The sequence below is a fragment of the Crinia signifera genome, chromosome 19, assembly GCF_055691185.1.
Source record: "Crinia signifera chromosome 19, ASM5569118v1, whole genome shotgun sequence".
Lineage (NCBI taxonomy): Eukaryota > Metazoa > Chordata > Amphibia > Anura > Myobatrachidae > Crinia > Crinia signifera.
The window spans coordinates 24,385,131-24,398,417 of record NC_139226.1 but is presented as its reverse complement, the minus strand read 5'-3'; the positions used below and the strand labels follow the sequence as shown (position 1 = coordinate 24,398,417).

General features: G+C 46.0%; 1 protein-coding gene across 1 annotated transcript in view; it reads left to right on the top strand.

Moving 5' to 3' along the window:
• Positions 1-11,364, top strand: part of LOC146042239 (cell adhesion molecule CEACAM7-like) — a 34,484-nt gene extending 23,120 nt beyond the window's left edge. Inside the window, exons 4-7 of the mRNA XM_083162160.1 lie at positions 5,081-5,209; positions 6,320-6,375; positions 7,373-7,405; positions 10,351-11,364. Coding sequence (XP_083018286.1) covers positions 5,081-5,209; positions 6,320-6,375; positions 7,373-7,405; positions 10,351-10,416 — 284 coding nt within the window. The 3' untranslated portion in view covers positions 10,417-11,364. The remainder of the gene's footprint in view (positions 1-5,080; positions 5,210-6,319; positions 6,376-7,372; positions 7,406-10,350) is intronic.
• The last annotated feature ends 1,923 nt before the right edge of the window (positions 11,365-13,287 follow it).

Here is a 13,287-nt window from a genome sequence, read left to right as displayed (position 1 = left end):
GCTTCGGATCACTATTATCGGTCATCATTCTTGATAGTTTTAGTTGAAGCCTAGTGCCGCTTCCACAGGATACTCAGATTAGTGCCTGTTCCACATAATGCCAGCTCTGTGCATGTGCACAACATCTATGATAGTGCCCATTATTTATAATGGCCAGAGTAGTGCAGGTTATACATAATGGGGATCATTCTAGTCCCTTTGGAATGGGGTGAATTTGGCCCAGTTCCGATGGTTGGGGGACTGCGCACTCACATGGTCTTTTATGTGCATCTGCAGGTCCTCTTTACAAATGGTTTTGGGAACTTGCGAGCTGTTCGCAAGGAACAGTGCGGGCCGGGGGCGGATGTGGCAGGGTCGGGTTTCGCACATGGGAACGCCCAGTTCTTTCATGGTCTTTCCCATGAAAACACTGGGCATTCTTATGGGAATGTAGACGGACCGATGTGTGCCGCCGGTGGGCGGCTGACTTCACACGCCGTCAGCTGCCCGCCCCATCTTCCTCCAGGAACACGCATATAATAGACAGCTTCCACTGACTTTTAATGATTTATCCTGCACTGGACACATTCAAGGATACGTGTCTTCAGTTTTCATCAGCCTGGGGTCTCTGGCGCTCGATGTTTGCAGCTTACCGAGTCAACCAGAATCAGCCCCAATGTTCAGAGTAGTGCCCATTATTCTGGAGTGGTGGCCCTTATTCATATTGCCCAGAGTAGTGCCGCTTACAAATAATGCCCCCTCCTTCTCTATAATGTGCAGCCGAATAGAGTTTGACATGCACAAGGTCACCATAGGAAAATGTATATTTCTTATCCCTAACCACACCCCAGCTAGGATAACCACAAACACATATCCCCATGGTGCTGTGCACTGAATAAGCCCAATCTTCCTCAGTCTAGTGATCTAAGATCCATCCAGCTCATAAACGGGCCTCCATCATCAAACATGCTTATTCATTGGTATATGATAAAACAAACCAATATTGAAACTGTGACTGTAGGTTGTGTACTAAGATTAAGAGTTACTGTAGGAATTCTTTAAGCCGAGGGAAGAGCCGGGACATTGATCATTGTCCCACTTCTTCTTCATATCATGTGAAATACAGTAGAACAATAATCGATATATAGAGAAATATGGGTGATATCGCTGTGTATTATCTTACAGAACTGTATTCAGTGGCTGAATTTGGGTTGGGATCGTTTGGTCTACAGCATGATGGTCGACAGTCATTAGGTCGACACCATTAGATCGACATGGGAAAAGGTCAACATGGGTCTAGGTCGACATTGGAAAAGGTCGACATGGTTCTAGGTCGAAAGGTCATTAGTTCGACAGGTTGTTAGTTGGACAGGTCATTAGTTCGACAATGTCTAGGTCGACAGTGAAAAGGTCGACATGGGGTTTTTCACTGTTTTTTTTTTTTACCTGACTGTCAACACAGTCGACATGGACACAGTTTCAAGTGCACCGCATCCCCTTGCATCGCTCTCTGCGCTCACTATGCTCGGCACACTATTTTACTCCCCCACCACACCCTAGTGGATGGTAGGGCATGAAATACCGCCTGTCGGCACATCGGCTCAAAGAACATTGAAAAACCCTATGTCCACCTTATGACTGTCGACCTAGACATTGTTGAACTAATGACCTGTCGAACTAATGACCTGTCAAACTAATGACGTTTGGACCTAGACCCATGTCAAGCTTTTCCTATGTCGATCTAGACCCATGTCGTCCTTTACCCATATCGACCTAATGGTGTCGACCTAATGACTGTCGACCATCATTCTGTAGACCAAATGACTGCATCCCGCTGAATTAATCTATGGAGGGCAGGACTGCAGACACCCAGTAAACCCCGCCACTGCAGTGAGCCATGACTGCCCTGGTACACTGAGGCTGGCAGAGATTTCTTATTGGAAGTGCTACCTGTCAGTCACCTGCATACCCTCCAACATATGAATGATATAAATCGGTACACATTTGGAAAGGGTGCGTGACCAATGGTAAAGGGGGCTTGTCCATTGGTAAAGGGGCGTGCCCACACCCCCCTTTCCGAATGCGTACTGGGCATTTTAACACTCGCAACACTCCCCTTATATTATATACATACAAATTAACGCTCCCTGTCACGTCCCATCTCTCCAGAGCAGGAAGGTCCACGGGCTGCGTGACGCCATGATACGGTGCATGCTGCGTGATGTCATGACGTGGCGTACGCTGCTGGGACCTGCTGCAATGCACCCCAGGGAACGGAGAGGGTGCCAGGGTGCCGCCGTGCCGGAGAATGATCCTTTCATTCTGCTCCGTGTCCGTAATGCAATAAAAGGAGGAGCCGTCTGAATCTTTGAAAAAGCGGAACAATCGGTACACTCTGATTTAGCCGGTACCATAGGTGCCGATTTATTGTTTTGCCGGTGGGTTCTCAAGCCAAAACTATAGGGGAGTGGCTTAATGAGGAAGGGACGTGGCCACAAAATAATACTAAGTTATATTACGCAGCACATTTGTCTCCAATATTCAAATTACGGCAACAGAGTCCCCCTTTTTACACATTACAACACAATGTAACAGTACACACCATGAAATGTATTGAAAGTAATCAATGCCATCAAAATGATTCAGTATTAGTCTGTCAGTTAATATGATGGAAGGGGATCAATACAGTTAGTATGACAACTTTTGCTGTATGGTTAGTGTGACTGAAAGTGTGCTGCACACGTAAACTGTAGTCTGACAACAGGACATGCCACCAGGATATCTGCATATATGTATCTAACAGGAGTTGTGTCCGTTACTTGGAAAGCATTGGCATTGTCCACAGTGCTGTATGGAGTTTGCAGCTCATACCGGACATCATATGGTGAAAACAAATGCTAGGAAAGAGTAAATGGACCACACACCTTGTGCCACATATTTTATTACAAAGGATAAAGACTTTATCAGCAGTAATCTGTGCATCATTTCTCATGCTGAGGCTGAGGATGACAAATGATGCACAGATAACTGTTGATAAAGATATTTTTGGGCCTGAGCAGATATTTATTGCCTGACAGTCACTCACTAGTTAGAATCTGCCGGGGCTGGGCGGTCCTGCTTCTGCCAGCCAGGCTACTACTCTGTGTCTCTGTTTGTTGGGGACCGGGTAAGCTGCCGTCTCCAGACTGGGCTCCAGACCTCCTCGCAGGCTGCAGCAGGTGGCAGGCCAGGCGCGCTGTGTGACTGATCGCGCGCGGAGGAGAGAGAGGGGGAGGTGGTTGGCGTCGGCAAAGGCACCAGGCGGGTGAGCATGACGCAGGACATGTAAGAGTGCGTGGGGCGTGGACTGCACAGGGCGGAAGTATGGCGGCCGTGGCGGGTATGATTTGTTTTATAAACTAAAGCAGGGGTGGCCAGACTTTTGTAACCCGGGATCTACTGTTTGTACAAAATTCGGTTATGCGGTGGGAGGGGGTCTACTCACAAGTGTAAGTACATTCCAGTTGCTGCCTGTAATGGAGTTTTGTGTCACTTAAAAAAATAAAACGGGGCTTGTCTGACCCCGAAATGTCGGCATTGAGATGTCAGCAGTTTTACATTAAACTCGTTATTTCACGTTTGAAGTCTCCTGAGTGCCACTGCCCATCCACTGCTGTGTATATATATATATATATATATATATATATATATATATATATAGGATAGTGAAGAGACAACAGCGGCACTCTGGGGATTTTTTGAAAAAATATATTTTCAGCAAAAAAAAGCTTCCAACGTTTCGGGGTATGCGACACCCCTTTGTCAAGGTTATACGTGCAACCTTGACAAAGGGGTGTCGCATACCCCGAAAAGTTGGAAGCTTTTTTTTTGCTGAAAATATATTTTTTCAAGTGCCGCTGTTGTCTCTTCACTATCCATCCTGTACTTCTGTTGTTCCTGAAGGCACCTGGGTTACCTGTACTGCTGGAGGAGTGCCAGGCCTACACCTCTACCTCTATATATATATATATATATATATATATATATTTATTAAGGGGGGGGGGCACAAAACTCCATCACAGTCAGCAAATGGAATGTAGTTACCCTTGTGAGGAGTCCCCCTCCCACCACATATAAAATATTCCCTGCTGTGGACTGTGGAGAAACCCAGCACAACCATATGCCTCCTTGCCCCCTCACCTTGCCAATTTTCTCTCTGTCCATCCCGGGCTGACACTAGCAGCAGACACTTCTTTCAGCCACCTGCTGTATTGCTCTTGGACATCATGAAGCAGAGGCAGGCAGGCAGACGACAGAAGACACAGGCGGGCAGGCAGACGAGAGGTACTGGGGGGCAGACGCCGTAACTGATGGTGCCAACCCGCATAATAACAACCCCTGCAGAGGATGCAGGCGTTCTAGTGTGATGCCGAGCATCATGGTTCCTCACTCGCGGTGCATGGGTGACATCATCGTGCATCCGCGCACTGCATGCCTGGGAACGCTGAAGCCTCTGACAGTCTCTCAGAGGTTTCAGTGGCTGTTTCCATGGGAAGCTCTGCGATCGATCTATTGACCAGCCCTGAACTAAAGATTCAGCAGGGCTGCACTGGCCAGTGGGACTTGGAGGGCAACCGGCAGTGGGTGCTCCTGAATTTCCGTGGGTGCTCAAGCCCTTCAGCACCCACAGAATCGGCGCTTATGGCTGGTACAGACCGTTAAATATGGTACTGTACCGGCTAAATCAGTACAGTTGGAGGGTATGTACCTGCAGGACAGGTGGTCCCATTTGGAGATGTTCCATCCACCTGGGCCTGCCAGACTGGGCTGTAATTAGTAAAGAGCTGGCATCCTGTAGGACAACACTCCCTGCCTCATCGTCAGCCCAAGTTGGCTTCTGTGGGCTGCAGCCAATGCACTAAATAGAAGCCAAGAGTTTTCACTATGCAGCTGCCAGGCACCAGGGCATGGCCAGAGGCGGGGGTTCTCTTCTGCTCCCCCACACCAGGCAGCCCCCTCCCCACACAGGTAGGAGCCGCTGCTGATTTTATTTATTGTATTCCTGTATACTTTATTGTACTTTCTAAAATATTCTAAGAACAGACATCCATGTATTGCACAGGTGCTGGGCTCGGAGTCGGAGGGATAGCTGGAGTCATCTTTGGGACAGTCCTGGGGGTTGTGCTGATTGTTAGTGCAACCTTTCTGCTGTATAAGAGATGTGTCCTTCCCCTGAGACAGGAGCAGACAGGTAATGGTTGAGAAGTACAATATACATGTCATTGGATGAGCGTTAGTATATAACTGTGTAATGTGAACAGAGCATATGTGTCGTACGTTTGTTATGTGTGTATATTGTGTTACTATTGTCTAACAACCAGACTGTCACACTGCTGTATAAATAACATTCAGGGCCGGCTCTACCATTAGGCAGCTTTAGGCAGCTACCTAGGGCACAGGATCTGGTGGGCGTCACCAAGTCTGCCTATAAAAAAATCAATGATGTCTGTGAGGATCCTTGTTGTACTTAATGCAGGTGGCACCTGTGGAACTTCTAAGACCTCACCTCCATACTTTCTCTTGAGGCATACTTCCCTATGTTGTTGCCCTCTCTCTGCCTACTCTGTTATGAGTGGCAAAAGGGAGGGTGCTGGGTGGCCTCCAGGGAAAGCAGGGGTCTTGCCCACCTTCCTGGGGCTGGGTGGACCACTCAATTTTTGGTAGACTTCCTGCCACTCCAGAATGTTAGGCAAATATGCATTAAGGGGTTGGAAAATGGTTATTGGTGGCAGTATGGGCGGGGCGGAGGGGGTGGCAGTAGGGTGCAGTTTTTCCTAGGGTGCTGAGATGCCTTACACCGGTCCTGGTAACATTACACCCATGTTGGGACCTGGCATCAGCATTGTCATGTCGACATACTCACTGTGGACATAGTAGTGGTTGATGACATACCTCCCAATAATCTGGCTGCTGTAGTCTGCATGGGACCAAAAAGGGCGTGGTCTCAACACTAGGGGTGTGGCTTCACTATGGGGGCTTGGCCATCTCTGGGAGCTGCTCATGCCCCCAGACCCTCTGTCTCCTGACACATTCACCACTGATTGCAGGAAAGGACAGGGGGCATCCAGCTGCCATCATACCCCTTCCCATGGGACACTGCTGCTCATGGTTGGGAAAGCGGGACAGTCCCCAAAACACAACCATCTCTGGTAAATCTGGATATAAGATGGTTTTCTAAATAAAATGACAGTATATTAATTTGACAAGTCACTTACAGTAGCATCAGTAGAGCTGCATAATACAGTAATATCCTACATGATAACCAATGTAAATGCATCTAAGTATTTCTAATTACCAACAGTGACATCATATAAGAGGGACGCCCCAGAGTATTACAATGTACAGGCTGCTACAGTGGTGAGTATAAAACTAATGTGTCCGGAAATTGTACAGTATATATTCTATGGGATCACTCGGGAATTGCTGATACAGTATATGTAATGTGTCATTAAATGCAAAACAATTGAATTAGTATTAATATGTATCTATCCATCCACATAGACAGCATAAGGGACACTATGGGTAATCCAGATGACAGCCCTGTGGATGGATCCATGATTCGCTGTGAATCCATTCACCATCACTCACCATTCATTAATATTTCCAGTGTGTGCAGTCTGTGCGTAGCCCAGGACTTACTCGGTGGCTGCGATAGAATCAGGCTGATCGGGGGTGGAGCTCAGGCCACGCCTGCATTTTCCCTGACACTCCCAGAAAATGGTCGGTTACCAACCCCAAACTCCGGCTTCCTGTCAATCAACTTGTATAGGACCTCCCGCATGTGTGCTATGGGCTGTATGCATGCGCAGTCTATCGATAATTACCATGCCTGCAAATTTGAAGCTGAGCGATCAGGTCTGCATTATGCCTATAGGTCAACGCCAAAAGGACGACATGCAGGAGGTCAACAAATGGTCGGCATGGCAATGTTTGACACATGGAAAGGCTGTCCTACTTTAACATTGATCTAGAATGGTAACATGTGGCGAGCAAAACTGTAGTGGTACTAGTCATGTGATAGTGCAATTGGGGGTCCGCATGTTCAGGTGTTAACATTGTCATATAAAAACATGAAAAACTGGCGTTGACCGTTTCACCTGTCTACCTTTTCCATGTCAGCATTTTGCATGTGTCTCCCCATGCCTGTCCCTGTCATTCTCTTCCTCTCCCTGTCACCCACTGCCATGTTGTATATTATATACTTGGGTCGGGGTGGAGGATGGGGGGCCTAATCATATTTTGCACCTGGGCCCACCACCCACACGTTCCGCCACTGATCAGTTTATATATCTAGAATCAAATACTACATATTATACAGATACTATAACACTCCTCTGTCTATTACCTGTTCTAGGGGTATCCTGATAAGCAAGAGCCTACATATACGGTGAGTGTTTCCAGATAGCCAATGTTATATGTACAGTAGTAGCATCATCATAATCCTGACATATGGATTATATCACTAAACTCTGAAAGTAAGGAAAGTAATGATCACGTGTGCACTGTCTTTCATCTGATGGATGGTTCTCCACAGGTAAGTACCCACGTGAGGAATGAAAGATAGAGAGACAATCGATGAATAATGAATCCACTTAAATCTTCTTAAACGGATAAAGTATTATTTATATAACTGACCTGTGCCACAGGCACTCTATGCATGTAAAGGTATCTTTAAAATCATCAAGTGCTCCAATTGCCATGAAATACAAGCTCACCTCAGGGTGGTGCCCTATTTTCCCTGAAAGGTTTCTTTACTTCAGAGTCCCCCTCCAGACTTGATTCACACGAGAAGTTTATTCCAGACAGCATTAAAAAAGTTGTAAAAAATACAGTAAAAAAGCATTAAAAACAGAAAATATCCAGCTGCCACTTAACCTCTAACACCTCCGCTCGCCCGGGCTGTAGAAAAAAGGTGAAAGCTCTAAGATGGAAACAGAGCTTTGAGGGTCAGTGAAGCTGGGGGTTCCCACACAATACCTCTAGTGTAAAGTAGTGATTAGGTTTACACTAGAGGTATTTGTGGCACCCTGGAGTGCCTGGCTGCCTGCCCAGCAGCCTCTTCTCGAACGGCGTGTGTGGAGTTGGTCTGGGCACCAGGCTGTGGCTGCTGCGCGGTGTGTGCCCGGCTCGAGGGAGAGTCCTGCGGTATGTACACTGCGTGCTGTGCCGGGGGGCTCTGCTGTTACCCGAACCCCAGCTCCGACAGCGCACAGGTGTCCATCTTTTTGTTGTGTATGCTTGCATGTGGGGTTGGTATCCCTAGACGGTACACAGTGCAGAAGCCTTTTTTTGGCGTGGCTATACTTTTGCTAAACTTTTTTGTTCTTGTAGTAATGGTTACTTGGTCTCAGAAATTAGTGAAATGTGGAGGCCGGGGCATCACACCCCTGTGACACCTGGTGCAGCCAACTCAGGGCTTTACAAAAAGGGGGTGGGGCTTCACAGAAAAAGGCAGGGCTTTGTGACCGGCTCAAGGGGTGGGGCTTCACCACAGTCAACAAATCAAATAGGAGAGTCACAAAAACTGCCAACCCAGTTGTGGCTGGGACTCAACTGCCAACATTGATGGCTGGGACTCAACTGGCAGCTGGGGTTTCTCCACAATCTGAATTTTGGACTGTGCTGCAATCCCTTCTCTCGAACCTCCATTTTCTTCACTTTGGTGGTCCTGGAGATGTGGGATGTCACTAAAAACTACAGTGGTTGCAGTGTCAGCTCCTGCATAGTGACAGGAGCAGAGTGCTGCATGTAATGTTACAATGCAGCACCAGGTCACTGAGAAGGAGCCAGCATTTTGGTGTCATCATGCAAACCTGTTTCCTGCCACTGGGAGGGGATCTGAGTAGGAAGTTGGACGTGCAAGCAGGTCCGACCTCTGACTACTCCGGTCTGATGTGCACGGGACCTTGATCATATCTGATGGGATGTCAGACACATCCCATCAGGGCCAAATCATCCCAGTGTATGGGGGCCTTAACCTTACTCAGGCTGCAAGTCCTTGGCCTAGCCACTTCCAGAAAATGGGTATTTTGCCCCATTTCTAGAAATGCCAGCCTTCCCCCTGTTCCTCCCTGCCAGCACAGCTGCCTGTCAATCAGCAGTCAGGTAGAGGCATTCACTGTTCTGCACTGCTATTGCACGACCTGCGTATGCAATCCATCCTGAATTTGCCCCACAGTCTATTATTAATATCTGAGATTTAGGAGTTGATATTTATTGAAGAAGAGTATTAAAAGTGCTACAAATAAAATGTATAACCAAGATCAGTAAATGCAGCAAGATAGATATAGAATACACCAGGACCCACAAAGACGGCATCTCCTGTGAGATATTTACAGTATTTGCCAAAAAAGAAAGATATATATAGACTGCTTGACCTGTTTAACCCGTTCACACTGCACAGCAACACGGTAATGAACCGGTAAGAACTATGCTTTTAACCCGGTTCGGATTGCCGTGTTGCTATCGGTTAGCTGTAACCAGTAACCCCTTTTACATCGAACCGGCAAGAAATCGGCTTGTACTCGGTAATTACAGTAGGTGCAATGTGAAAGGGGTATAAGGAGCAGTAAAAAGCAGATTGTTTTTGGCAATATGCATGCATGGGTTAGTTTATAGCAACAGTTCTCTCACAACTGAGTTGGATTATTGGCCGGAGGGAAAGATAAGGAGAATGTTATTTGTATATGCAAAAGTTGTTATCTTCCGATGAATTGATGTTTAAGCTTTGACTAATGTTCTCTCACAACATTGTCTTATTACTCAGAAACAATTTATGGTAATGTAAGTCCATAGACTCACTGCTCCCTCACAGCAGCGTTTGGTCTCTCAGCAGAGTGGAGTTGATTTTTATGGAAATAGATATCTCTGTTATTTTAACACAGCAATCAGGCTTGTAGTGTGCAATTTAATACCCACCCATGACAATTGTGGCTTTAAAACCGCTTTGCTGTAACTTTAAGGGGTCAGATCAGTCCAGTGTTGCCTGGGGGCTTCTCCTCAAACTCTTCCCGGCTGCTGGCGTCTCTCCGGAATGCAGCCTTATCTGGAGGTAGTTAGGGAAATTTTCAGGTTCTCCGCCGGTCAATGATCGGGTATTTTGACGCGTTTCCCCACCTACAAGTAGAGTCAGCGGCTTCCTCAGAATGAGGAAGTTGGTACCTGCAGTTGGTATCTGCTCAGCAAGTACCAACATAAATGATTAGGGAAATGTTGCCACCATGATGTGTGTTTGCTGATACGTGTGTGTGTGTGTGTGCTGATACGTGTGTGTGTGTGTATAATATACAGTAGTGTGTATGGTTTAACACTATATATCTGTATTTCTTTTAGGAATTGCAATACAAATCCCAGGACACTTACAGCGACTTAAAGGGAGGACATGGATACACTGCATAATCTTCTTGCGGCAGAAGCCATCTTGTTACCATTACCAAAACACCTAATAATAACATGTTATCCTGAAAACACTCAAATCGACAAATAAATACAAAGATAATTGTAAGTGGTGTTACACAGATCATCAGTTCTAATGATAACATAAACTAAAACTGGTGGTGATCAAAAATCAGGAAAGCCGACCAATAGCTTATTAAGTGAAATTAACAACTCAACCGCTGTAGCCTTAAAACATCCCAGAAATGGTGCACAGTCAAAAACAAACTCTCCACCCTAACGGACCTCAAGACCCATCCAATAATATGGCGTTACAGGCCTCTGGACCAAGGCTAACAGCCAAAATGCCACTGTGATGGAGAGCATACCTGCTGCCCACCAAATAGCCAGTCCTGTCTGCCACAACAAGGTTTGTACCACAAGTTGCCACCTTGCCACCAGAGCTACTCCAACCTAATCCAACAAATCACCCAGCAAATGAAAGAAAGTGCTCACAGAGAGAGAGGTCAGAAGTCAAGAGGTCCCAGTCAATCTGGTAGAGATGATCAGACTTGGAGGACAATCGTCATTTTTAATCATTATGGTATTTAAATAATTATAGTCTAACAAAAATAGAATGTACATATAACAAGATAATGCTAAAAAAAAGGTATTTAACTCCACAGAGTCTGTAAAACCTTTTGGAATTATAGAATTCATTCTGAATCTGAACACCCAGAAGACTTCTTGTTTACATAGTTTCCTATACTGATCACCCAGACATTAAGTGGTTACAATATGCTCCAAACCAGTCAATTTTAGAAATTTCAGATCCTCATTCGATACACGGTGAAACCATTTTATTTAAAATATTCTATCAATGTTCTTGGAATCTTGTTCTTGTAGGGAGCAAGTTGTTCTACCTATATACTTTTTTGTTTTTAATAATTTGGGAGCAATGACTGTTATACTGTACACACTGGAAATAAAAGCTATATTTCTGTTTAGAGTATTGTTTGTAAGCATGTAATGCCTCAGTACATTAGTATTGTTAGAAATGTCAGAATGATAGCTTATTGGATTTCACCAGTTAGTAATTAATATCAACTTTCATACTGTACATTATCGATATATGGGATGGCCACCCTGAAATAGAGTCCTCCGTAAGTAGTAGTAGAAGTGCCAGGAGCTCTCCATCAACTCGTATGTCAACACTGTCTGGTTGTGAACCATTTCAATGGAGAGAGATATGTTGGTAATGGCAGCATGAATCAATTAAGCAAGTGTGGTTGAAGGCAAAGCAGTACCCCCCATCTTGATAAAAGTATGGAGCATCAGAAGGCATCTGGGGCTGAGTCACTTCTAGCCAAACCTCAATGTCCTTGCAGCCAAACACCAGCACATACAGTCCATTCTGCTTCAAATGAAAGAGGCTATCATAGGCGTTTAAAACTGTCCCTTGTGATGTCTGTAAGAGGCCAAGAAGCAGGTGATAAATGATAACTGATAACCTTATCTCTCTACTCTAGCCAGGGGTGGATTGGCAATAGAAACCACAGGGAATATTCCTGGTGGGGCCGGCGCGCTCGTAGGACCACCTGTGTCCAGGAGAGGTTAGAGGTGACAGAAGGGTGGTGTGGATGTAGTAGTGTTAGGGGGTAGACAGTGGCAGGCTGAAGATGTGAGCATGTAATGAGGCCACTTTACATTTTCAACCCGCCTATGACACCAGTGAATGGCTTTGAATTAGAATTTTCATAAATTTGCAGACACAACTGCAGGACAGCTCCAACTGTGTCCAATGAGGAGAAAACCTGCCAATTCAACAGGCCCCACTCCCTCAACAGTCCCCGCCTCCATGAAGGCGGCTTCCAGAAATTTCACAGGTTGGTTTTCCATCCCGATTCGCCCCTGACTCCAGCCAAGACTCGAGGTAGCAAGCCATAAACATATTATTAAGCCAGGTGTCAAAGGAGTAATAGACATCCTCCCCCAGGTCTCCTTTCTCCTGCATACCCTTAGGGTTCTCTTCTCCTTCAAGCCATGGTGATTATATCTAAGTAAAATCTTAAGTAAAAAGGTAATACACTAGGGGTAAATTTACTGAATCCTTTAAACCTTACTGAAAGTTTCCATGATAGAGCTGTTCTCATACAGCAGGGGTACCCAGTGTTGCAAGTAAGGGGGTACGGCGTGGTACGGAGTACCTGTAAGAAATATGTTGCAGGTACGCAGTACCACTTACCCCTGATCCACTGTCATTTCTATTTTCATTTTAAGTCTAAATATAATGCATCCGCAGCCCGCTCACCCAGCGTTATGATTGGTGCTGTATGCAGCTACCGGCTGCTGCTGATTTAGCCTGTCACACTGACTGGCATCAGCAGCGCCGACAGCATGAAGAGCAGGCTCCACTATTGTAAGCACAAGCTGCCAGGCTCTCCCCCAAGCAAGAGCCAACCCACCCCCAGTCATTCCCAGTTTCTCATTCCCTGTCTCCTGTGTCCACGCCTCTATTGTCATTTAGTCACTCCTCTAGCTTTGTGTGACCACGCCCCCTGATGACACATGACCATGCCCATTTTTGGTGGAGGCTATCAGTACCACCAAGAAAATTTTTTTACTTGCACCACTGGGGGTACCCCTAGGCCAAATGCTTCTTATCGAGAAATTCAGAAAAAAAATATTAAATGAAGTACATTGTGTGTATACTTTATGTCACAGTTATCTGGTGAGGGACAGGATTTGCTTCTGTTTGTCCACATATTTTATGATTGGCAGCCACAAGGACTGGTTTTGCCTGGTACATTGACTATAAATAATATGAATTGATCCTGGTCCACCAACCCAAAGCACCCCTGAAAGTGTCCTGAGGTACCCCAGGGTGCCTAGGCA